The sequence below is a fragment of the Eschscholzia californica genome, unplaced genomic scaffold, assembly GCF_041429995.1.
Source record: "Eschscholzia californica isolate CP2 unplaced genomic scaffold, dmEscCali1.0.p SCAF_4, whole genome shotgun sequence".
In the NCBI taxonomy this organism is placed as follows: Eukaryota; Viridiplantae; Streptophyta; class Magnoliopsida; order Ranunculales; family Papaveraceae; genus Eschscholzia; species Eschscholzia californica.
The window spans coordinates 28,347,877-28,372,101 of record NW_028238461.1 but is presented as its reverse complement, the minus strand read 5'-3'; the positions used below and the strand labels follow the sequence as shown (position 1 = coordinate 28,372,101).

Sequence of the window (24,225 nt, the reverse complement as noted above, 5' to 3'; positions counted from 1 at the left end):
ACCCAAATACCCATTATTCGGACCATTTGTACTATCTTTGCCCAAAATTCTTTTAGGCCTTATGGACATATTTATGGGTCTAATCCATGTATAGATGTCTCATCCCTCTAGTCATACCTTCCGATCAAGTTGACACTCTTTGGTGTAACCCGATGTAGGATCCAGACGAAGTTAGCCGCGAATCGCTTCATGGTTCGACGATCGTAGTTGGTTTCTAGCTTAGCATTACGATCCCTAAATCATCAGGATTTGATGATCTTCTTCATCAATTGTCCTATCCGACAAATTGCTCGCATTGCATCTTTGGTCGAAGGACATCTGCTTCAGTCTCCCACTTGTACTTAAAATAAGTGCAATGGCCGATTCCGTGTCAATTTGTATCTCATCTGATACGTCGCATCTTTCAGACTTTCTTGTTCCCAAGTACAACTATTAATACATGGAATACTCTCAACTTTTGAGATATTTCTGTTTGAGCAACTTTCAATTTCTTGAGAGTTCTCTTGCGAATTTAATTCGTCTTGTGCAATAGGTATTTACCTTTTATTCCTACTCCTTTAGGAACCGCGATTGACTGTTCTTGACAGTTTTGTTGCTCTTGGTCGAATTTGTTTGACCTGTACTTTTCTTATGGTCGAAATTATTCGACTTGTACTTTTCTCCCACTTAACCTTTTGACAATTAGTTCTTTGTTAAACTAATTATTAGAAGGATACCGTCACAAGCAACAACTTTGTTCTCTGATCGGTCGTGGAAAAGCCCCAAATTTCTTCTAAAAGAATACGTCAGACTAGCTAATTTGGTGCCCCTGTAAAACGTTTTTACGGAAGCTTAGCTTTTAGACGGATTTGGTTTTATGTGGGAAGCATTGTCTAGACATAGTGTTTTGGAGGATAAGGCTTGATTCATAGACTTCAATTTTATCCTTTTGGTCGACTCCAATTAGATAGGTTAGAAGTGTAGTGACAATCGACTTTTGTGTTTGACTCAAGTGTCATCTATCCTTTAAGATGATTCTTCTTTCTTGTCAATCGATTCCTTGCTTCGTTCGAAATGCCGTTTTTCTTTCGTGAAGCTTTCTTGGTTATTTTGTACACTATGTCCTCATCCCTTTCTTTGGGGATGTTCCTATTTTATGAGTCACATGAATCTTATGATTCTAGATAATTCGATATGTTGATGTGTCTCTTTTACAGTTATAACCCAGTTTAGAATCTGTCGGTATCATTTGTTAATTTAGCACTTATATAACATCTCAATATGGAAATAAACTTATTTATTGATTCTTCATAATACTTAGTACAGAGATGATGTTTAACTAAAAATAAAGATTAATCTAGATTAGTGCCTAAAGAAGACTTCGATCCGTTTCAGCATCCTTAACAAGTTTGGCTTCTGCTCCTTCTTGGACCTTTTCTCCTTAAGTCAATTACTCAGTTCCCAGTCGCTCCTGTTCATTCATAATGATAAGAGCATTAGATATCCAATATCGAAATGGGATATTATAGTATTTGTTAAATTAACAGTCAGTGTTTATATCTGAACCGAAAACCAGTATTCCGTTCTTCTTTTCCTCTAGGAACTTAAGGCAGTTTCTCTTCCAATAGCCTTTGCCATCGCAGTAGAAATAATTGGTGTTGGAAGGAGGACCTTTGTCCTTGGCTTTCGCAGCTCGTTTGCCTTTTCCTTTGGACGTCGATTTCTTCTTCTGTTTTTCCACCTTTCTTGAACCCTTTGTCCTTCTGAACCATAAGAACCTCTTTCTTATGTTAAATTATTGTTACATTCTGTTCACTTGTCTGAAGCATCGCATGAAGTTCCTCCAAGGTTTTATCTCATCTATTCATGTTGTAGTTTCTTGAATTGATTGAAACTGCTATGGACGGAAAAGATAGTATCGGTAGCCGATTCTTGACTAAGAGGAAAACTCATAATTGCTAATTTCGCAATGAGCCTAATCATCTCCCGTACATGAGGCCCTACTGGTTTTCCCTTCTCGAGTTGCATGTTCAGTAATGTCATGGAGGTTTCAAACCTCTCCAATCTTGACTGTTTTTGGAACAAATCCCTAAGTTGTCGATTCATGGTGTAGGCATTCATGTCAATGAACTGCTCTTGAAGAGTAGGTTGCATGGTTGCCAACATCAAACATGTAACTAGCTCTGCCCTCTTCTGAACAAGTTTTTCATGCTCCTTCTCTTCAGCAGTCGAATTAGCATCCAATATCAAAATTGGAGTGTCACATACAACTTGTTTTCCATTTTGAGAACTATTCCTAGATCCCTCTCCCATTCGAGGAAGTTGTGCTCATTCAACTTCATCTTGTCGAAGAGTGACCGAAAGTTGAACCCGCTTTCTTTTGTTATCTTAAAACTACATGAAAGAATTGCAAAGTTTTAAACTTATTGTCGTTTTTGAAAAAATTCAGTTTTCCCACATTATTCAATGTCAAACCGTCCCTAATTGAATAATGTGGTTCCAAAATCTCATTTCTTCGGAGTTAAGCGGACTGGGGCCCTACCCTTAACCCCGTTGTCCTGGGTGAGTGAACTCCTTCACTGATCATACTGTTATAACTCTTGGTTGATAGATTCCATTACTGAATGCCTACTCCATCCTTTTGCCCCGAGTATCCAAAACTCTTTTACCGATCTCGTTGTGTAAAACCATTTTGATGTGTAGACCTCTGCCATAGGTCTACCTGCATTGTTCCAGTTTAAAGATGGCACCCTGACAGATCAACCATCAATAATCAAGGGATCAATGAGTGTCTTAATCTGGGCAGGCTTTTACTCAAAATTACTTTTTAGGGACTTTTACGTTTTGTCTAGTATGCGTTTTAAGGAACTATTTAGCCTAACTAACCATCCAAGACAGAAAACATAAATAAATTAGTAAATGCGCGCGAGAAAATAAATCAAGTACATATTGATGCACCCGACAAGATTGCATACCCAAGCGGAGGTATCAAGTAGTAACCGATAAAACCAGATTCGATCCAAGGATAGGTTGGTAGTCCGGGTATCGGGAGAGTCTAGCCCACCGGTCTACGAGTCACTCACTATCTTAGACTAAAACGAAAAGGTGTCAATTTGGGTTTTTGATTGGTTTATAAGAAATAAAGAAAACAAATAAAACTAGCTAAACAATTTAAGTAAAAGGCGAGAGAGATTCGAGAGATGAGTCGGAGGAACAAGAGTCGGGAGGCAACAAATAAGTGAGAGAGGTGTCGAACCGAGAATTCGATATGATAAACCTACGACTATGTGTATTCCGATCTTATGTTCCAAAGTATAATCGATGTTCGACTCCTAAAAGTAGATGTCTCTAAGTACTACGTATATCCGGGGATCATACTTAGTCAAACAAACGTCTTAATCGGTTAACCCCGAGTCATCAAAAGTGTTGTCTAGTCGCCTAACTATGTGAAGTGCATGACAAGATACATGAAATTATGACTTAGACTACGATCAATATCGAATACTTCGTTTCATATATTAACTATGTGAAGTGCTTGACAAGACACATGAAAATACGATCGAAACGTGAATCGAATCAAATGAACATCAATTTATTCTCAAAACATCAAATTATATAAAACATAATCATAACATTTATCACATTTCATCCCATATAATCGACACACTAAATTTAGCTAAACATGGTGAATGAATAAGAAATGACAAGAAGATGATGAGAGAATCCCCCTTTTTCGATGTGGTTCAAGACTAAGATCGTTGGAAAATATGAGTAGTTAAGGTGTAGCCGATCTCCCCTTAGCGAATTTATGGGTTCCCCATAGCGACCGTCATCATCTTCCCCATAGTGGAAATCATCACGCCGTTGTCGCAGTGGAGTAAGTCTCACCAACGGAACCACGTAAATCTCTGTGTTCTGTTCTTGATTGTTCTTTACTATTCCTATTGTTTGTCTTGGATTACTCGTATTGTTCACATTAACCTCAATTGGGCATAACAAACTGGTATCAGAGCTGAGGTTTTGAGGTTTTTGTGATGGCGAAATACGAGATAAAGAAGTTCGATGGAAGTAACAATTTTAATCTTTGGAAGATTAAGATGTGAGCAGTATTAGTTCAGCAGGGTCTGCTGAAGACGTTGAATGGGAATGCTGCACTCGCTGAATCACTTTCAGAAGCAAGAAGGAAGATCTCATGGTCAGATTCTACTCTGTTTGAGCAATGAGATCTTGCGGGAAGTAGCGACAAAAACTACAGCCGATGGGCTATGGAGTAAGCTGGAGACAATGTATATGACGAAATCTCTAACTAATCGTTTGTATCTATAGAACAAATTATTTAGTTTACAGATGTTAGAAGGGGAATCGTTGAAAGACCATATGGATGAACTCAACCGAGTATTCTTAGATTTGGCAAATATAGATGTCAAATTCGAAGAAGAAGATAAGGTAGTACTATTCCTTGTATCCCTGCCACCATCATATGAGAGCTTTGTCGATTCTATTATGTCTGAAAAAATAACTACAACCTTTGAGGATGTTAAAGCAGCATTGAACTCAAAGGAGTTGAGACGGAGGTCAATGGAAGAAAGCAGCTCAGGTGATGGTTTGGTGGTAAGGGGAAGGTCGCAGCATGTGGCCGATGGGAAGGGCCGGTCATAGTCTGAATCGAAACCTAAGAAGTACAAATGCTTTAACTGTAAGAAGGAGGGGCACTTCAAAAGGAATTGTCCTGAGCTTAGGAAGAAGTCAACAGTCATCGGAGAAGATGATGGTAGTGTCTTGGCAATCATTGAAGAATGTGATGAAGCTATGGTTCTGGCGATCAATGCCTGCTTCGCAGAAGATAGGTGGATTTTGGATACTGGTTGTACATTCCATGTTTGTCCTTATAAGGAATGGCTTTCCACTTACACAGTCATAAATGGCGGTAAGGTGTTAATGAGAAACGACGCTCCTTGTAAGGTGGTTGGAATTGGTACTATTCAGATTAAGATGCACGATGGTGTTGTGAGGACTATAACAGACATCAGACATGTTCCTGATTTGAAGAGGAATCTAATCTCTTTGGGAACTCTGGATGATAATGGTTGCAAATATGTTGGTGAAGGTGGTGTTCTTCGGGTTTCTAAGAGGAGTCTTACAGTTATGAAGGGGTTGAAAAAGAATGGTCTATATGTGCTACAGGGTAACACAGTTACCGAATCTGTAGCGGTATCATCATCAGACAAGGAAGTTGAGATTACCAAGCTATGGCATATGCGGTTAGGGCATATGAGTGAAAGGGGGACGGCTATACTGAGAGAGCAGGGTTTACTCTGTGGGCAGAAGGTTGGAAAACTGGAATTCTGTGAACATTGCGTCTTCGGGAAGCAGTGTCGGGTAAAGTAAGTTCAGTACAGCGAATCATAATACCAAAGGAACTCTGGATTACATCCATTCAGATCTTTGGGGTCCCTCTCGGGTCAGCTCACATTGTGGGGGCAGATACATGTTAACCTTGATAGATGATTTTTCCAGGAAAGTATGGGTCTACATACTGAATCGCAAAGATGAGACATTCGTCAAGTTCAAGCAGTGGAAGACCTTGATCGAGAAGCATACTGGAAAATCGATCAAACGCTTGAGGATTGACAATGGCATGGAATTTTGCGGAAACGAGTTTAATAGGTTCTGTGTAGACGAAGGGATAGTAAGACACCATACGATCAGAAAGACCCCACAACAAAATGGGGTGGCGGAACGTATGAAAAAAACTCTATTAGAACGAGCTCGTTGTATGCTTTCAAATGCAGGGCTGCCGGAGGTGTTCTAGGCTGAAGCAATGAACACAACAGCGTATCTGGTGAATATTTCACCTTGTACATCTATAGAGTGTAAAACTCCTAATGAGGTATGGTCTGGTTATCCTGGTAATTATGAGAACTTGAGGATCTTTGGTTGTTCGGCTTATGCACATGTTAAAGAAGGTAAACTTAATCTGAGGGCTAAGAAATGTGTATTTCTTGGGTATGAGCCTGGAGTTAAGGGTTATCGGTTAATAATTCCGGATAGAAAATCGAAGAAGTTTCTCATAAGTAGAGATGTTACTTTTGATGAGTTAGCCATGCTAACTCAGAAGGTAACGTCTGTAGATGCTCGGGAAGGTATTGGTAAACAGGTGGAACAGGAAGATCATGGAGAACAGGTGGAGTTTGAGATAGACACTCCGGTACAGGTTCGACTTCAGGTAGATGAGCAAGCTGAGGAAGATGAACCAGAGCTGGTTCATTACAGTGTTGCGAGGAACAAGGGAAGGAGAGACATCCGGGCGCCAGAAAGGTATGGGATGGCAGATATGGTTGCATTTGCACTTAGTGTGGGAGAAAGCATAGATGAAGGTGAGCCATGCACCTACGAAGAAGCTATGAGGAGCGATGATTCTCGGCAGTGGTCTCTTGCCATGAATGAAGAGATTGAGTCTCTTCGGAAGAACCAGGTCTGGAAATTCGCCGAGCTGCCTAAGGGTCAGAAGATTGTTGGTAGCAAATTGGTTTTCAAAAAGAAGGAAGGAATCCCAGGGGTGGAAGATGCACGTTACAAAGCACAGTTAGTAGCTAAGGGGTTTACACAGCGAGAAGGGATAGACTTCAATGAGGTATTTTCTCCTGTTGTTAAACATAACTCTATTAGAGTGATACTTGCTATGGTTGCTTTGTATGATATGGAATTAGAGCAGCTGGATGTTAAGACTGCGTTCTTACATGGAGAGCTGAAGGAACAAATCTATATGCGTCAGCCAGAGGGGTTTGAGATTCTCGGGAAGGAAGACCAGGTCTGTTTGCTGAAGAAGTCTTTGTATGGACTGAAACAGTCTCCTAGGCAGTGGTATAAGCGTTTTGACACATTTATGGTTAAAAACGGCTACGACAGAAGCAGGTATGATAGTTGTGTGTACCACAGGAAACTATCGGATGGTTCTTATGTGTATCTACTCCTGTATGTGGATGACATGCTGATAGCTTGCAAGGATATGGCGGAAATCCACATGTTAAAGGATCAGTTAAAGGGTGAGTTTGAGATGAAAGACTTGGGTGCCTCAAGTAAGATATTGGGTATGGAGATATGGAGAGACATATCTGCTGGAAAACTGTTTTTGTCTAAGAAAACATACATCAAGAAGGCGTTGGAACGTTTTGGTATGACTGAGGCAAAACTTGTCAGTACTCCATTGGCAACACACTTCAAGCTTTCAGGGGAACTATCACAAACAACTGATGACGAGACGGAGTACATGTCTCGGGTGCCTTATGAAAATGCAGTAGGTAGCATTATGTATGCTATGGTGTGCACAAGGCCTGATATTTCACATGCTGTTAGTGTAGTAAGCAGATATATGGGCAGACCTGGGAAAGGTCATTGGCAGGCTGTGAAATGGATACTGCGGTATCTGGGAGGAACTGCGGAGCTTGGTCTGGTTTACGACAGAAGGGTTGACACTTCTGGTTCGGTAGTTGGATTTGTAGATTCGGATTTTTCGGGGTACCTTGATAGGAAGAGGTTGCCGACGGGCTATATGTTCACACTCTGCGGGAGTGCCATTAGTTGGAGAGCAGTGCTGCAGTCGGTAGTAGCACTGTCTACAACGGAAGCTGAGTACATGGCAGCAACAGAGGCAGTGAAGGAGGCAATATGGCTGAGTGGTTTAGTTCAGGATTTGGGCCTGAAGCAAGAGGTGACAGAGGTCTACTGCGACAACCAGAGTGCTATTAATTTGACCAAAAATCAAATGTATCACGAGAGAACTATAGACATTGACGCCAAGTATCACTTTATCAAGGACGTGATTGAACAAGGGAAGATCACGATGAAGAAGGTTTCTACGGCAGAGAATCCAACTGATATGCTGACCAAGGCAGTTACAACTTTCAAGTTTATGCATTGCTTAGACTTGATTGGGATTTCGAAGCAGTGCTCTGAGGCAAAGCTGGACTCCGAGACAGAGCTGGAATGCAAAGATAGGCTTATGTCGGTTATTAATATTAGCTTATCCGTGTATAATGTCGGTTGTAAAGAGAGAGTCGATGAGGCGGTTGGATTAGGGTTAGTGGCTATATAAACTAAACCCTAAGGAGATATCAAAAGACACAATCTCACGAATCTCTTGTGTACAGTTGTTTACTTATCATAGTTGAAATCATCGCACCGTTGTCGCCGTGGAGTAGGTCTCACCAATCGAACCACATAAATCTCTGTGTTCTGTTCTTGATTGTTCTTTACTATTCCTATTGCCTGTCTTGGATTACTCGTATTGTTCACATTAACCCCGATTGGGCATACCAGACATCAATGTCATAACTGGTGGGCGAATTCACGAAAGACAGAGGAATAACAAGAGACGCCGAAAAAACGGCAAAATCATGCCAACAGACAACGAAACGACTCCCCCCGTGGTTTTCACCGATGAGGATCTTAGGGGAGTAATCACACCCCACACGAACCCCTTAGCGATAACAGCGTTAGTGGCTAACTGGAGTATAGGGCGCATCCTAATCGACACGGGCAGCTCCACCGAAGTGATAAGCAGAACATGTCTCCAAAAACTTCAGGTGAGGGCGCACTATACCGAAGCCTATGAACATTATTTAACGGGTTTTGGACAGGGTCAAGTGAAGGCCGGCGGGTTGATCACCTTGCCCATACTCATCGGAGAAGGGACGGCTAGCAAAGCCATGATGCTAAATTTCGTAATCATCGATAAGTTACATGCATACAACATAATCTTGGGAAGAAATTTCTTGAGAGAATCAGGAGCTATAATATCGATGAACCATCTGATGATAAAATTCTCAATGTCGGGAACAGACCGCGTGGGCACGGTGAAAGGAGATTAGGTAACATCCAGAGAGTGTTACGCAGCCTCGGCTCGACACTGCAGAAGAAGGGTAGCAGTTCCCGCACCCACGGGTGAAGGAGAGGTCGCCAATCACGAACGCGCGATGCACATGCAAGAGTAAAGCTGAGCAGGTCACCATCTCACCTCTCCCTTGGTTTTTTACCCTAAACATATTTTTGCAAATAAAGCCGTTAGGCAGGAGAAGTAACGCTACCAGCTACATATTTTATTAATAAGCAAAATATTTTAGCAAAAAGGCGACATTATAAAAGGAGGAGTCCTAGTCAAACTCATTTTGCTTTGGGAAAACAGGTGGCTTTGGTAGCTAAGGCAACGACACAAAAACCTTAAGGAGCAATCCTAGTTAAACTGAAACTTTACTCGAGTAAAATTGACCCTTCACTAAGGTCCCAAGGAGGAGTCCTAGTCAAACTGACCGTGCTCAAGCCGACAAATTAGGCAGCTCTGGTAGCTACGGCAACGACCAGAAGCCTTGCAAGGAGAACTCCTGGTTAAACTCACTTTACTCGAGTGAAACGCGGTCCCTACTGAGGATCCTAAGGAGAAGTCCTTGTTAACCTACAGCCCTGGCGAAGGTGACCGGGGGTATAAGGAGAAGTCCTTGAGAAACTAGTCATGCTTAAGCAGATAAAACAGCCTTAGTAGCGAAAGCAGCGATCAGGGGTGCGGGAGGAGTCCCGGCGGAAACTAGTTGTGCTCAAGCCAACGAAACCAGCCCTAGTAGCAAAAGCCACGACCAGGGGTCCAAGGAGAAGTCCTAGTTAAACTAGTTGCGCTCAAGCCAACTAAACCAGCCCTGGTAGCGAAAGCCACGACAAGGGGTTCAAGGAGAAGTCCTAGCTAAACTAGTTGTGCTAAAGGCAGCCCCAGGAGTGGCAGCCATGATGAGGGGTAAAATCCAGATCCGAAGAATTCAAGGCTATACAGTTACACTAATTCGGGTTTTATCTTGCAGGGGGAAATAGTAAGATTAGGGCAAGACAGAATAAACTTAATCCTCTTAATTTTTGCAGAAGCGATCATATTGAGTATGCATAGTAAGCTCAGAATAAACGCATTAGTAAGTTTGGTTTTATGTTAACTGTTGAAGTCAAAAAATGGATTTCCGTTATATCAGCATGAAAAATGGAGTTAATGCATGAGAGCCTCCGTTATGTTTGATTGTTCTGTTAGATTGAGTGTTGCTCAGCCTGACGTTCCTGCTTCCAACTCTGCTTCTCCTTATATCAGCTCCTCGTCCTTGCTCCTTGCTCCTTTCTCCTTGCTCCTGCTCTTTGCTCCTTTCTCCTTACTCCTGCTCTTTGCTCCTTTCTCCTTGCTCATGCTCATGTTCGTCTGTTCCCGAGGGGGGAAAACCTGCAAAGGGTTCGAAAACCGCTCCGCTCAAGCCAGTCAGGGTGCTATTTGCAGTAAAAGAAGGAATATTGATTGATCTTTTCGGGGGGCGAGTTACAGAAACTCTGAATTTCTTGTGATCTTTTTTGGGGTAAAAGATCGTGCCCTGTGAAGGACGATGCGGGGGGACTTTTATAGGCGATGTTAGGCCGTCTGTGATTAGCGGCGGTGATGAGGCGGTTGTCGTCAATCCGAAGGGAATGTTTCCTTCCTTGAGTATCTAGGGTTTCCCTTAGAGTCTATCTCGGGTCTTTGATAAGTGGAAGTTCTTAAGTTCAAGGAGCCTTCGTAGATATCTTGTCGATGTGATAGATTCTAGAAAAGAAGTTTCCTCCTTTAGTTACGTGGAGTTCAAGCTGGCTTAAACACTTCGAGATGTGTAGCCGACTGAGATCTTTCTGGAAGATTCGGGATTAAGTCGGTAGATCGCTTAGCGCTGCTGCCTTCCCAGTTCTGGGCGTAAGACATTGGCCGGAATTATTTGGACCCCCCTTACTCCTCTGAAGACCCCATGGCTGATCTGTCGGTGCCAAAGGCACTTTGCAGGGCTGGTTTCTTCTGGCCGACTTCCCAGTTAGGGGAATATTTGGTGGACCGTCAAGGGCTCAGCTGTCCTGCTACCTTAAGCCGGGTCGACCCAGTAGACTTCAGGTCTGGTCTTGACTCTTCAGACATTAGTCCACGTCTGGACATTTTATGCATCATCTTGAGTCCCGCCACTTCTTAGTCGAAAGTAATGAGACTAAGGAGTAGAAGTAACTCGTGTGTTTTAAACATTGAAGACTCTGGAGTCAAGGATTTTACCTTGACCAGAGCTGTTTCGCGAAGCTCGATCTTTCTTTGTTTTCCAGAGCTGCATATTGCTGAGCAAGTTTGTACCGAGCTAGTAGGGACAGCTGGTTATAAAACTTCCTTTTCCTAAAGCCATGTTTGCCAAAACTGATTCGAGTTGTATTTGTCTTGGACCGATGGTCACGTGGTTTGGTCTCCCGAGACACGTTTCGACTTCTGTTTGAGCAATTAATTTCCTTTCCATGCGTGATTTTGTGACATGACGTTTTTGATCTTCTGATCACACATTTTCGGCGCTGATCTTTTGGGTTACTGAACATGGTAGTTACTTCCGCATGCGTGGACACATGATGCCTTGCTAGTGGGAGAGTGGGCGCGTTCCCTAGGATTCTGTTAATTCCTAGTGCCGACTTGGATTAATCCGAACCGTCGATGATCTTAGCCAGCGATTAAAGAAACGCTAGGGTTTCTCCAGTAGCGATTGCTGCCACACGTCCTGCTTTCATTTGCCTCCTTCGCGTTGGCTCGGATCTGGGTCTTTCTTCTTGCTATATTTAAGCGCTGTGATTCGTTGTAATTATTCCTTTCCCGCCTTCTTTGTTTAGCCAAAATCTACATCTTTTTCCTTCCTTCTAGTGCCTGTGCGCCTCCTCTCCTTTGACTATCATGGCTACTCCTCCGTTTGCTTCTGACTGGCCAAATGCATTCCTGAAGTCGTATGAATCAGCAAGACATAGAGGCTCTCCGGGCTGATCATATGATTCCGACTATCGTCGAACTTATTCTTCCCTCTCTTAACAACAGAATTTGCTTCACCGATGATCGTCGCGTCGGAGTTTATGAAGTCTTTTTCAACTTAGGTTTGGTGTTTCCCTTCCCCTTTTTTCTTGTTGATTTGCTGAACTATTTGTTGTACACTGAAAAAGTGTACAAAATACAACTAAAAATACTTATTGTCAGTCCATGTTAGTTGTTTAATGCTTTGTTGTAGTAAATATTTTGCAGATAATAATGGAAGACACATTAAGGTGTTAAATCTACCAAAAATCTACTTGATGAAGGCAATATATCACCAAAAACTCATCATAAACAAATGAAGATGATCACAAATGGTGGTGGTTTAACTTAAACAATATAGTTGTAGTAACTTTACAACTAGTTTGGTTGGAAAAACAAGATATGGTGAAAATTAATCAACTTGGTAGAAAATAATAGTAAAAGTAATTTTATTAGTAACAAACATGTATCCTTATATAAAGGAAATAAGTCAAGTAGCATTTATTTTAAACACTATTTTTTTTTTGAATTATTTTAAACACTATTAAGATGGGTAAAAAGTAAATGTGATTTACTACTTGTTGTAAGAAAATGGCTATAAATAGCCACCTCCATCTCATTTGTAAGACACACAAGTTTGGAAGAAAATATCATATATTGTAGTTCTTTCCAAATTTCTTTCACTTTCTCATCATTTTGACCATAGCTCCCTTGTTCGACATACCCGGATTTTCCATTGAATGTACTACAACTAAACACCGTGCACTTGAGGGAAAATAAGTGTACTTCTCTCAATTTCATAATTAACATCATTGTCCATTTTTAGTACGAAAGAAGTGCACAACAAGTTTTTGGCGCCGCTGCCGGGGAGCAGTTTGTGTTCAAGGTTTGAAAAGGAAAGTTTTCTTCTCTAATCTAGTTGATTATTAGTATAATATAGTTCTTTTTTTTTTAAAATAAAAAAATAAAAAAATAGTTCTTTAAATTCATTTCTCATCTTTGTATGCAAGGTTTGATGTATGAGTAGGTGGTCTCGAAAAGAAAAGACTCGGTTAGCCAGACTAGATTCACCACAAAATTTATTTATTAGTTACTCATCCTTGTAGTTCAAGTACCTCGGAAACAGAAAGTATAGATAGTGTGAACAAAGAATCATATATTCCCAACTTTCAAGAAGGATAAATCGAATCACCCTTATTTGATTTAGGTTTAGACTCAAAATCATTTTGCAAAGACCCAAGTCCACCACCAAGAATGAATAATCTAGCAGAAGAGGGAAAAACCCTTAAGCAACATTTTGCACCAACCATAACTAACCCATTGTCATGCATTGAGTTACCACCAACCACTGCAACACACTATGAGTTGAAATCCAATGTGATAGCATTATTACCTTCATTTTATGGGACCGATAGAGAAAATCCATATGAACATATTGATGAGTTTTTGCATATATGCTCCACGAGCAAATTTCAAAACTTTAGTGATGATTCGGTCTGCTTAAGGTTGTTCTCGTTTTCTCTAAAAGAAAAGGCTAAGTCATGGTTGAATTCTCTTCCCCCTAACTCTGTGAGAACTTGGGATGAGTTGGTAACAAAGTTCCTCGTGAAATTCTTTTCTAGGGCTAAAACAAATGAGTTCAGGAAACAAATTGTTGATTTTTCACAAAAAGATAACGAGCAATTTATGAAGCATGGGAATGATTCAAAAGCATACTTTTAAAATGTCCACATCATGGTTTTGGAAAAGGAAAATTAGTGCAACATTTTTATGATGGTCTCACAATCACACATAAAAATATGATTCAATCAATGCATGGAGGGATGTTTTTAGACAAATTAGAAGATGAAGCTTATGAATCTCTTAAAGTTTTTGCAGAGAACTCACAATTGTGGGGTTTTTCAAACAAGAAGGAAAAATCGAACAGAGGAGGTCATAGTGAAATTAGTAGAGAAACTGAGATTGATGCCAAAATTGAAAATCTTACGAGAAAAATAGAAGCTTTAACTCTACATCGATCAGTATTTCAAATCCACAATGACCAAGGTCAAGCACAATATAGTCATGATTCTGAAGATTCAAATGTCTCTATAGATGACCAAGCTCTCATCGAGCAAGTTCATGCTTTACAGGCTAACTATTAAAGACCGAATCCTTACAGTAATACCTATAATCCTGGTTGGAGAGATCATCCAAACTTTTCATGGAGAAATAATCAAAATCCAAGTGGTAGTGGAGGTCCATCGTATCAAAACCAAAATCCACAAAATCAATCAAACCAAGGTCAGGTAAACTCTAGTACGACTCCATATCAGAATGCTAGAGCAATACCCCAACATCAACCATTTCCAAATCAATCATTCCCAAATCAACCACAAGTACAAAAATCAACTCTAGAGGCCACTCTAGAAAGATTTATGGAAACTACAGGACAAGTGTTAAAAGAAGTTCAAGCAAGTGCTAGGCAAAACACTCAAGCCATAGCAAAATTAGAGACTCAGGTAGGTCAACTTGCCACATCAGTAAGTGAAAGGGAAAAAGCAAACTCCCAAGTCAACCTTTACCAAATCCTAGAGGTCAATATGAGATTAGTGTGTCTAATACTACCCCACTTGAAATGTATAGTGAAGTGAAGTCCATAACTACACTTAGATCTGGGAAACAAATAGATAATAAGATTCAAATGCCAATTGAGCTTCCTAAGAATAACAATCCTAGTCCTACTCAACCATCTTCATCACAAGAAGCTGGGAGTGAACAACATGGTGTTTCCAAAGCACCATTCCCTCAAAGGCTTAGGCAATCAAAGAAGCCATCACATGATAGGGACATCTTAGAAGTACTCAAGGAAGTAAGAATTAACATCCCACTTCTAGATGCAATTGAACAAATCCCTTCTTATGCCAAATTTTTGAAGGATTTATGCACCACCAAAAGGAGGACTAATGTACCAAAAAGAACATTTTTTACCGAGAATGTGAGTTGAATAATTCAACAGAAAGTGGTTGTAAAATTTAAAGACCCAGGTAGTCCCACAATTGCATGCATGATAGGTACCCATCACATTGACAAAGCTTTTTGCTTAATTTAGGGGCAGGAGTTAATCTCTTACCGTTCTCTGTGTATGAACAACTTGGTCTAGGAAATCTTAAGAAAACAGCTGTCACATTACAGCTTGCAGACAAATCAGTAAAAATCCCTAGAGGAGTAGTTGAAGATGTGATTATCAAATGTGATAAATTCTACTTCCCTGTAGATTTTTACATACTTGATACACAACCCGTACCAGAAGGGGCCAGTACAATACTAATCATATTAGGTCGTCCATTTTTGAAAACTTCTCGTTCTTTAATTGATTGTGATAGTGGTCTGCTAGTGATGCGATATGGTAACATGACAGCCAGATTTAATGTTTTCAACATTAATGATCCTCCTACTGAAGTAAATGAGTCACATAGGATGTTAATGATGGAACAAATTCTTAATGACTCGTTTCCTATGCATAAATACATGGATCTTTTGGAGAGAAGTCTGCTAGGGAATGAATGGGATAAGGAAAACGACTCGGTAATCCAAGATGTGATTAAACTTTTGGAGGTAAATGCCGTCCTAGATCAGGAAACTCATTGACAACCATGGAAACCTCGGATAAAACCACTACCACTTCCAAAGCTACCACCAGAACCCTCCACTATTGTCCCACCGAAGTTAGAATTGAAAGTCCTTCCTGACACACTAAAATACATCTTTTTAGGATCAGGAGAAACATTACCTGTGATTATTGCTTCAGATTTAAGTCAAGAAAATGAGAAAAAACTTGTAGATCTTCTAAAGTTACACAAAGAAGCAATAGGTTGGACAATAGCAGACATCAAAGGAATAAGTCCTTCTGTGGTAATGCATAAAATCTATCTTGAGGATGATGCCAAAATCTCTCGAGAACCACAAAGGAGGTTAAATCCAATCATGAAAGAAGTTGTTAAAGAGGAAGTGATTAAGCTATTAGATGTAGGTGTCATTTACCCCATATCTGATAGTAAATGGGTAAGTCCAGTTTAAGTCGTTCCGAAAAATCAGGAATTACAGTTGTCAAGAACCAAGAAGATAAATTAGTCCCAAGAAGAGTTCAAACCGGATGGCGAGTTTGCATTGACTACCGTAAACTCAACAATGCCACTCGAAAGGATCATTTCCCACTTCCATTCATTGATCAAATGTTAGGAAGATTAGCTGGACATGCATATTACTGTTTTCTTGATGGGTATTCAGGTTACAACCAAATACCAATTGCACCAGAGGATCAAGAAAAGACAACTTTTACTTGCCCATTCGGTACTTTTGCCTATAGGAGAATGCCTTTTGGACTATGCAACGCTCCTGCCACTTTTCAACGATGCATGATGTCAATCTTTTCTGATATAGTTGAATGCTTTCTTGAAGTATTTATGGATTATTTCTCTGTTTTTGGGTCGTCTTTTGATGAATGTATTAATCATTTTGTCTCTTGTGTTACTCAGATGCAAGGAAAGCAACTTAGTACTTAATTGGGAAAAATGCCATTTTATGGTAAAAAGGGGAATTGTCCTTGGCCATGTTATTTCTTCAAAAGGCATGGAGGTCGATAAAGCAAAGGTAGAAGTTATTTCTGGGTTACCTAGCCCAAAAACGGTAAAAGAAATTCGATCATTTTTGGGGCATGCAGGTTTTTATCGAAGGTTTATAGAAGACTTTAGTAAAATTTCAAAACCTCTGTGTCATCTACTTTCAAGAGAGGTATCGTTTGTGTTTGATGAAACATGAGCTCACATCTGCTCCAATAATCCAACCCTCTGATTGGAATTTTCCATTTGAAATAATGTGTGATGCATCAGATTATGCACTAGGAGCTGTCTTGAAACAAAGAATTGATAAAAAATCTCATGTTATCTACTATGCTAGTAGAACTCTCTCTGATGCACAGCTAAACTACTCTACCACTGAAAAGGAGTTATTGGCTGTAGTATTTGCTTTGGAAAAATTTCGTCCTTATCTTCTAGGTTCTAAGATCATAGTCTACACTGACCATGCCGCTGTTAAGTACCTATTTGCAAAGAAAGATGCTCAAGCACGGCTGATTAGATGGATTCTTTTGTTACAAGAGTTTGACATAGAAATTCAAGATAAAAAAGGTACAGACAATGTGGTAGCCGACCACCTGTCACGATTGATTGTTGAATCTTCTATAATTAATGAACCTATAAATGAAGTATTCCCTGATGAACAACTTATGGTTGTATCTGAACTACCCTGGTATGCTGACATTGTCAACTATTTGGCAGTAGGGGAAATTCCATCTCACTGGAGTAAAAATGATCGAGAAAATTTTTTACATGAAGTAAAAAGATTTTTCTGGGATGATCCGTATCTGTTTAAACACTGTGCAGATCAAGTCATTAGGAGATGTGTACCTAACACATAATTTTATGATATCATTTCCTTTTGTCATGATTATGCATGTGGAGGTCACTTTAGTGCAAAGAAAACATCTGCAAAAATCTTACAATGTGGTTTTTATTGGCCAACACTTTTTAAAGATAGCTTTGATTATTGTAAAGCTCGTAACAAGTGTCAGCGAATGGGGGGAATTACTCGTAGGAATATGATGCCCCTCAACCCAATCTTAATTGTTGAACTGTTTGATGTTTGGGGCATTGATTTTATGGGCCCATTTCCTCCTTCTTTTGGATATAACTATATCCTTGTTGCTGTTGATTATGTTTCAAAATGGGTAGAAGCAACTGCAACTAAGACCAATTATCATAAAGTGGTGTTGAAATTTCTTAAAGAAAATATTTTTGCTAGATTTGGTACACCCGAGCAGTGATTAGTGATGAAGGATCACATTTTTGTAATAAAATCTTTGAAAAACTAATGAAAAGGTACTCCATCACTCATAAGGTAGCAACACCATATCATCCACAAACTAGTGGACAAGTCGAAATATCAAATCGTGAAATCAAACAAATCTTAGAAAAAACAGTGCGACCAGACCGAAAAGACTGGTCACTGCATTTGCATGATGCTTTATGGGCCTACCGCTGTGCATTTAAGACTCCAATTGGTATGTCTCCTTATAGATTGGTCTATGGTAAAGCTTGTCATTTACCAGTTGAAGTGGAACACAGAGCTTATTGGGCCATTAAAAACTTAAACTTTGAAATGAGTAAAGCTGGACAACACAGGAAATTACAGCTGTCTGAAGTGGAGGAGATTCGTATTGAAGCCTATCAGAGCAATAAAATTTACAAAAATCGAATGAAAATATTTCATGATAAGTCTATTTTAAGACGCACATTCAAACCTGCTCAAAAGGTACTTTTGTATAATTCTAGGCTTCATTTACATCCTGGAAAATTGAAATCACGATGCTCAGGACCTTACATCGTGAAGTCTGTCTTTGAGCACGGAGCTGTTGAATTAGAGAACCCAAACACTGGTAACATCTTTAAAGTAAATGGTCAAAGGGTTAAACCCTTTCTCGAGCTACGAAGTCGTGATGTGGAAGAAATTCTCTTAGAAGACCCCAACATATATCTAAAAAACTAAATCTTCTAATTGAATCATTTTGTGTGTTGTGTGCAGACTAACCTAGCCCTGTCCAGTAACGACGGTTAATTCCGCTCTTTATTTTGGTGGTTGCAAACAAGGGAAGGACTAGCCCGAAACTTCTTACTGGCTGAAGAAAAATGGATCCAGTACCCAGCTCCGGTCAGAAGGGCACTAGGTTGGTTTGGGTTCCCAAGACTCAACCTATGTTAAGCTATTGGGATCGATTACCTCAACATATATAGAAAGATATCCTCCTTAAAACACGAGATTCGGGGGAAGGAAAATCTTCTTTCGCTAGACAGAGAAAAGCTAAGCGATTAGGGTGGTGTAAGCGTTGTGAAGTTGAAACCTGTCCCGGATTGCTACAGTTGGCTGAAAGATGTTCCTTCCATGTTTACTATTGTTCTTCGCGTGCTGAAGAAGACTCCAAAAGAACTTGGGGGAGAGATACTACAGCTTCATGGAATTGAGATAATCTGTCTGGCTGAAGACATTAAATTTAGCGCTTTTTGGGAGGCAACCCAGACCCGAATTTTGTGAGAGAGTAGTCCAAGTGATCAAAAAAAAAAAAGAAAAAGAAAAAAAGAGAGAGAGAAAAAATAGAGAGATGACATGACAACTGATAGTCACCTTCTGTGAACTGCAGTGTTAGCAAGATTTGTGTCCCCAGTGCAATCTCTGAGATGATTATTACTTTGGTTAAATACTCGTGGCAATAGAGTCAGCTTCATATCAATGGCTTCTTTCGCAAGCTTGACTCCTGAACAACCATTCCACGTTTTGTTCGAAGATCCTGTCTTTGGTGCGTATTACTCCGACGAACTTAAAGCTCGAGGATGGAATGCTCTGTTCTACGATGAGGACACCATATATTGCCCAAATATTGTAAGAGAATTCTACAATGGAATTACGGAAGTTAATTGTCCCAACGACTCCGTGGTCGTTAATTGGCGGGGAATTACAATCGTAATCACACCAGACGTTATTGGAAATATTATCGGAGTACCCTCTTTGTTGCACTTTCACGAACCATCTTACAGGGGCGCAGTTAACCTAACAGAACTTACTGGAACATCCACACCGATTTGTAGCACATCGAGAAGTCTAAACCCCCAAGTGTTACGTATTAATCAAGTTGTTCTTCATCGATGGTTATGTAGCAACGTATTCGGTAATGCTAAATTTACCAGAATCTCCAACCGACATGTTGAAGTAATGGTTGATTTACAAAGAAAGACTCATGCTATTTGTATTAATCGTCTCTTGGTCCGCTCTATAATTGATGCATGGCGAACCGATAAGCATAAGATAATTCTCCCAGTGCTAATCACAAAACTTCTGAATCATGTGCAAGCATTTGATGTCAACAAGGAATCGTGGAAAAAGTTATCTCTAACAGCAATGACACACACTCTCACTAATTGTATCTAAGATACATGGCCACCACGTCATCAAGCTATTCCTCTTTCTTCGTCAGGTCCAGAGGGAAATTTGAAGTTCAATCACCAAACTGGTGGCGATCTAGCAATTATTCTTCCAGAGAATTCACAAGTCCCAAATTATAGTTCTGATGTTTCTTCATCTCCTGATTTCGAAGATCAAAGTTGGATTTCGGAAATTCAACACCAAGATGTTCGTACTCTTGCTACATTTATGTGGAAAGGCAACACTAAGTTAAAATGACGACTCAAATGTATTGCTACAAAGCTACGAACAAATCCATCGTCAATTCCACATTGAGGACAATGTGAGATTCAGGTTTGGGAGAGGTACTTATCTTTGGTACCCAATTCCACATTATAGTAGTTTTATTTATTCATTAGAGATTCCAAAAAGAAAAATGCATAACTTAGACCCCGAAATTCTACCATGCATATGTTTTTAATCATTGACGAACAGAGTATATCTTTTGATCACCGTGAACAGAAAGGTTTGTGAAAGAAAGATGAATCTTGACTAACTAGTTCATATGGTTTGTTGGAAAAGAAGAAGATGAAAAAAAAAAACCAACAACAACAACCTATGAATTAGACTAGGTATGTTGGGAAAGGGCTGCCTCTTGTTATGGCTATTTGTTCAAAAGAAAAGAAAAGAAAAAAAATATCATTATTGGTGTTTCCAAAGAAAAAAAAAAGTTGTTATTTTGACATGGAAGGCCTCTATGTAAAACAAGGTAGGGAGAAAGCCACCAACATAAAAACACGAGTAAGCTAGAACATCACAGATAAAACCCAAGAGGTATTAAAGTGAACATTTACATCTCTCGTAATCCTAGACAGTTAGCTAGATTTAGAATCAAGTATTAAGAAGACTCGATAAGTTCGTGGTGATCATTTGTTCATAATTGTTCTATTTGATTGACTTATGATGCATGCATGAATTTTATGAATTAAGTTACGAATTTTTTTGTTTTGTTTTTTCTTATTTTTGAATAACACGACATGACTCATCGGTAGATCTTTTCATCTAATGCATTCATATATATATATATGTAAATTTAGAATTTTGTGGGTATATTCGCTGCAAACCCTCACGAGACACAACTCGTCCACTTGGGTAATCTAGTGGTTTAACGGCTTATTACACATGCTAAGTGTAATCGCGATGCCTGCGAAAGTGAATTTAGGTTTATTTAATTTTGCTCGAGGACTATCAAAAAGTAGGTTTGGGGGTGTGTTGTACACTGAAAAGTGTACAAAATACAACTAAAAAATACTTATTGTTAGTCCATGTTAGTTGTTTAATGCTTTGTTGTAGTAAATATTTGGGTTATTTCCCTAATGGCCCCCAACTTTGTGACCAGCTTCCCGCTTGGCCCCCTACTTTACAAGAAATACCTATATGGCCCCCTTCCGTTATAACACCGTCACTCTCTCTCCTCTATCATGTTTTCTCTCTGCCAACTCACGCCACATCATTTATTACGCCACCTCATCACCTTCTCCGGCAGAGGTCGCCGGCCGACCAAATTTCCTTCCGGCGACCTTCAATTTTTTTTCTCTCTCTCTCTAAAAAAAATTATTATTTTTTTTTATTTCTTCTCACATCTCTCTCTCTCTCTAAACTCTGGCGAAGGGGGTTTCCCTTCGCCGGAGCAGTTCATGATGAACAGACTGGTCTGTTCATCACGAACAGCAGATCTGTTCGTGATGAACAGACCTGGTCTGTTCATCACAAACAGCTCCGGCGAAGGGAAACCCCCTTTGCCGGAGTTTAGAGAGAGAGAGATGTGAGAGAAAATTAAATTTTTTTTTTTTTTTTTTTTAGAGAGAGAAAAAAAAAAAATTGAAGGTCGCCGACCGGCGACCTCTGCCGGAGAAGGTGATGAGGTGGCGTAACAGATGATGTGGCGTGAGTTGGCAGAGAGAGAAAACATGATGGAGGAGAGAGAGTGACGGTGTTATAACGGAAGGGGGCAATATGGGTATTTCTTGTAAAGTAGGGGGCTAGGCGGGAAGCTAGTCACAAAGTTGGGGGCCATTAGGGAAATAACCCTAAATATTTTGCAGATAATAATGGAAGACACATTAAGGTGTTAAATCTACCAAAAATCTACTTGATGAAGGCAATATATCACCAAAAACTCATCATAAACAAATGAAGATGATCACAAATGGTAGTGGTTTAACTTAAACAATATAGTTGTATTAACTTTACAACTAATTTGGTGGAAAAAACAAGATATGGTGAAAATTAATCAACTTGGTAGAAAATAATAGTAAAAGTAATTTTATTAGTAACAAACATGTATCCTTATATAAAAGAAATAAGTCAAGTAGCATTTATTTTAAACACTATTAAGATGGGTAAAAAGTAAATGTGATTTACTACTTGTTGTAAGAAAATGGCTATAAATAGCCACCTCCATCTCATTTGTAAGACACACAAGTTTGGAAGAAAATATCATATATTGTAGTTCTTTCCAATTTTTTTTTTCTTTCTCTACTTTCTAGTTTGTTACAAGATGAATCAAATTAATGAAGTGCTCTACAATTTAATGGAAAGCTAAGTTTCATACTTGAGGTTGTGGCCCACAAGTGCTTGAGAATCCGGGGGCCCGGTGCCAAATTTTTTAGTTGGCCCCCCTTGTATAAGCAAACGTAAAATCTAAATTTTTTGACGCATTCGGTTGCTTTTGTGTATGTCAAGGTTGTGGCTAACTTTTTCATCTCACACATTAAATTATAGTTTAGTTATGAATGATAATGAGAGTTTGGATAGAGATTCATATGATAGAAAGAATGAGAAATTTTAGAGAGGAGAAAAAAAATAAGGATTAAAAAGAAAGTTATGTGTCAAAGAACAAATTGCGTTGCGATAAAAATTATAGAAATATCATGTCGCAAGAGAGACTGAGAGAAAGGAGATTTGTGATAGTTAGAGAATAGTTTTGTTGTCCTTATTGGCTTTGGGATGAAAATACTATATATTATACCATTTTTTTTTATGACATGTATATTATACCACTTGAATCATTGACCATTAACGTTTCAATGTGACCTCTTCCAAAAAAATTAAGAGAAAGTGCTACCAGTAGCACTCGAACCCAAGACCTCTAGCCCAGGAGATGAACGGTGCACCAGCTGAGGTACTTCACAACTCATGTTAATCCTATAACCTTCCCGGTTTAATAGGGTAAATAGATGGCCAAAAATTTGAAAATGACCCTTTGTGGTGGGGGGGGGGGGGGGCCCTGTGCGAGCGCACGGCCCGCACCCCCCACTGCACGGCCCTGGTTGTGGGGTGATAATTCCATGAAGGAATAATTTTCATACTTTTGGAATCACATTTTCAAGTAAGTGAGGATTTTGTTATAATTGTTTTGTTTTTCCATGTTTTGGTTTTAAAAGTTTTATGTAAGAAAAGTTGTTTTATGGTGCATCATATCAACTTTCCATACAACATTTTGGAAACACATTTCATCAAAATCTTTTGCTTCACAAACCCTCTTTTGAACTCAATACAAATAACATCTCTTTTGTGAATTTCCACCCGTCAAAGTAATTAAAATAAAAGTTGATTGACACTCTTTTTAACCGTCAAAGTTTGCGGTGGAGCAACCTTATTTTGATGTATCTTATGAGCCGTGTGGTACAAAAATCTCTAACATATTATTTCTTTTGAAACAAGAGATTTTATTTAACTACGGTTTGTTTAAAACAAGAAAACTAGACCGTTTTAACTTGTTTGTGAAAATGAAATTTGAAATACTAAGAGATACAAAATTATTCCATGCAATGGTGAAGGATCCCCATACCCTCAAGACCCACATCATAATTATAAATTATTGAAAGGTAAATCTCTTTTTAGAAGTTGTTAATTTAGAGTAAGTTCCTAAAACAAAAAAAGACATCTCAAAATTTTCTTTTGGACTCAAGTTAGCTTGTGATCTTTAGTACTTCAACACCCCTTCTTTGCATACTCCTTTAAGGCCTATGAAAGACTTTCTCCCTGGATTACAAAACAATATTGACAAAGAAAGAAGATTGACTTGGACCATTTGAAGGACTATTAACTAACTACTAACTTACTAACTACTAACTTGCTAACTACTAACTTACTGACTACTAATTTACTAACACCTACTAGTGGAGTATAGCAATTACCCACGTCGTACTAATTTTTCTTTAGTGTAATCTTGTCTCTCTTTATCTATATCTATTATAAATGGTCGGTTATACCGCCTAAATAATATTGCAAGTGGAGTATGATTATTACCCATGTTGTATTTGATTGCTTTATAGTATAAACTTTATCCCTTTATATATTATAGTAGTAAGTAACAATTCTTCGGCTGACAA

General features: G+C 39.2%; 2 protein-coding genes, 1 non-coding gene and 1 pseudogene across 3 annotated transcripts; 2 read left to right on the top strand and 2 right to left on the bottom strand.

Moving 5' to 3' along the window:
* Positions 1-1,839: 1,839 nt before the first annotated feature.
* Positions 1,840-2,292, bottom strand: LOC147544002 (uncharacterized). The gene has a single exon (XM_086635562.1). The coding sequence runs from the start codon at positions 2,290-2,292 to the stop codon at positions 1,840-1,842; it is 453 nt and encodes a 150-aa protein (XP_086491688.1).
* Positions 2,293-13,471: 11,179 nt separating this feature from the next.
* LOC147544001 (small nucleolar RNA R71) lies at positions 13,472-13,577 on the bottom strand. Its single transcript, XR_015224407.1, has one exon. It is a non-coding gene; the product is annotated as a small nucleolar RNA R71 (small nucleolar RNA).
* Positions 13,578-14,453: 876 nt separating this feature from the next.
* LOC147544000 (uncharacterized) lies at positions 14,454-17,294 on the top strand (annotated as a pseudogene).
* A 156-nt stretch (positions 17,295-17,450) lies between these two features.
* Positions 17,451-18,490, top strand: LOC147543999 (uncharacterized). The gene is made up of 3 exons (XM_086635560.1): positions 17,451-17,695; positions 17,953-18,340; positions 18,458-18,490. The coding sequence occupies exons 1-3, from the start codon at positions 17,451-17,453 to the stop codon at positions 18,488-18,490; spliced, it is 666 nt and encodes a 221-aa protein (XP_086491686.1).
* Positions 18,491-24,225: the final 5,735 nt, after the last annotated feature.

Coding starts and splice junctions, on each gene's coding strand:
- LOC147543999 (XM_086635560.1), top strand. CDS start 17,451: ATGGGGGGAATTACTCGTAGGAATATGATGCCCCTCAACCCAATCTTA. Junction 17,696..17,952: donor AGATTTGGTACACCCGAGCA/GTGATTAGTGAT, acceptor GTCTCCTTATAG/ATTGGTCTATGGTAAAGCTT. Junction 18,341..18,457: donor TTAAAGTAAATGGTCAAAGG/GTTAAACCCTTT, acceptor TGTTGTGTGCAG/ACTAACCTAGCCCTGTCCAG.
- LOC147544002 (XM_086635562.1), bottom strand. CDS start 2,292: ATGGGAGAGGGATCTAGGAATAGTTCTCAAAATGGAAAACAAGTTGTA.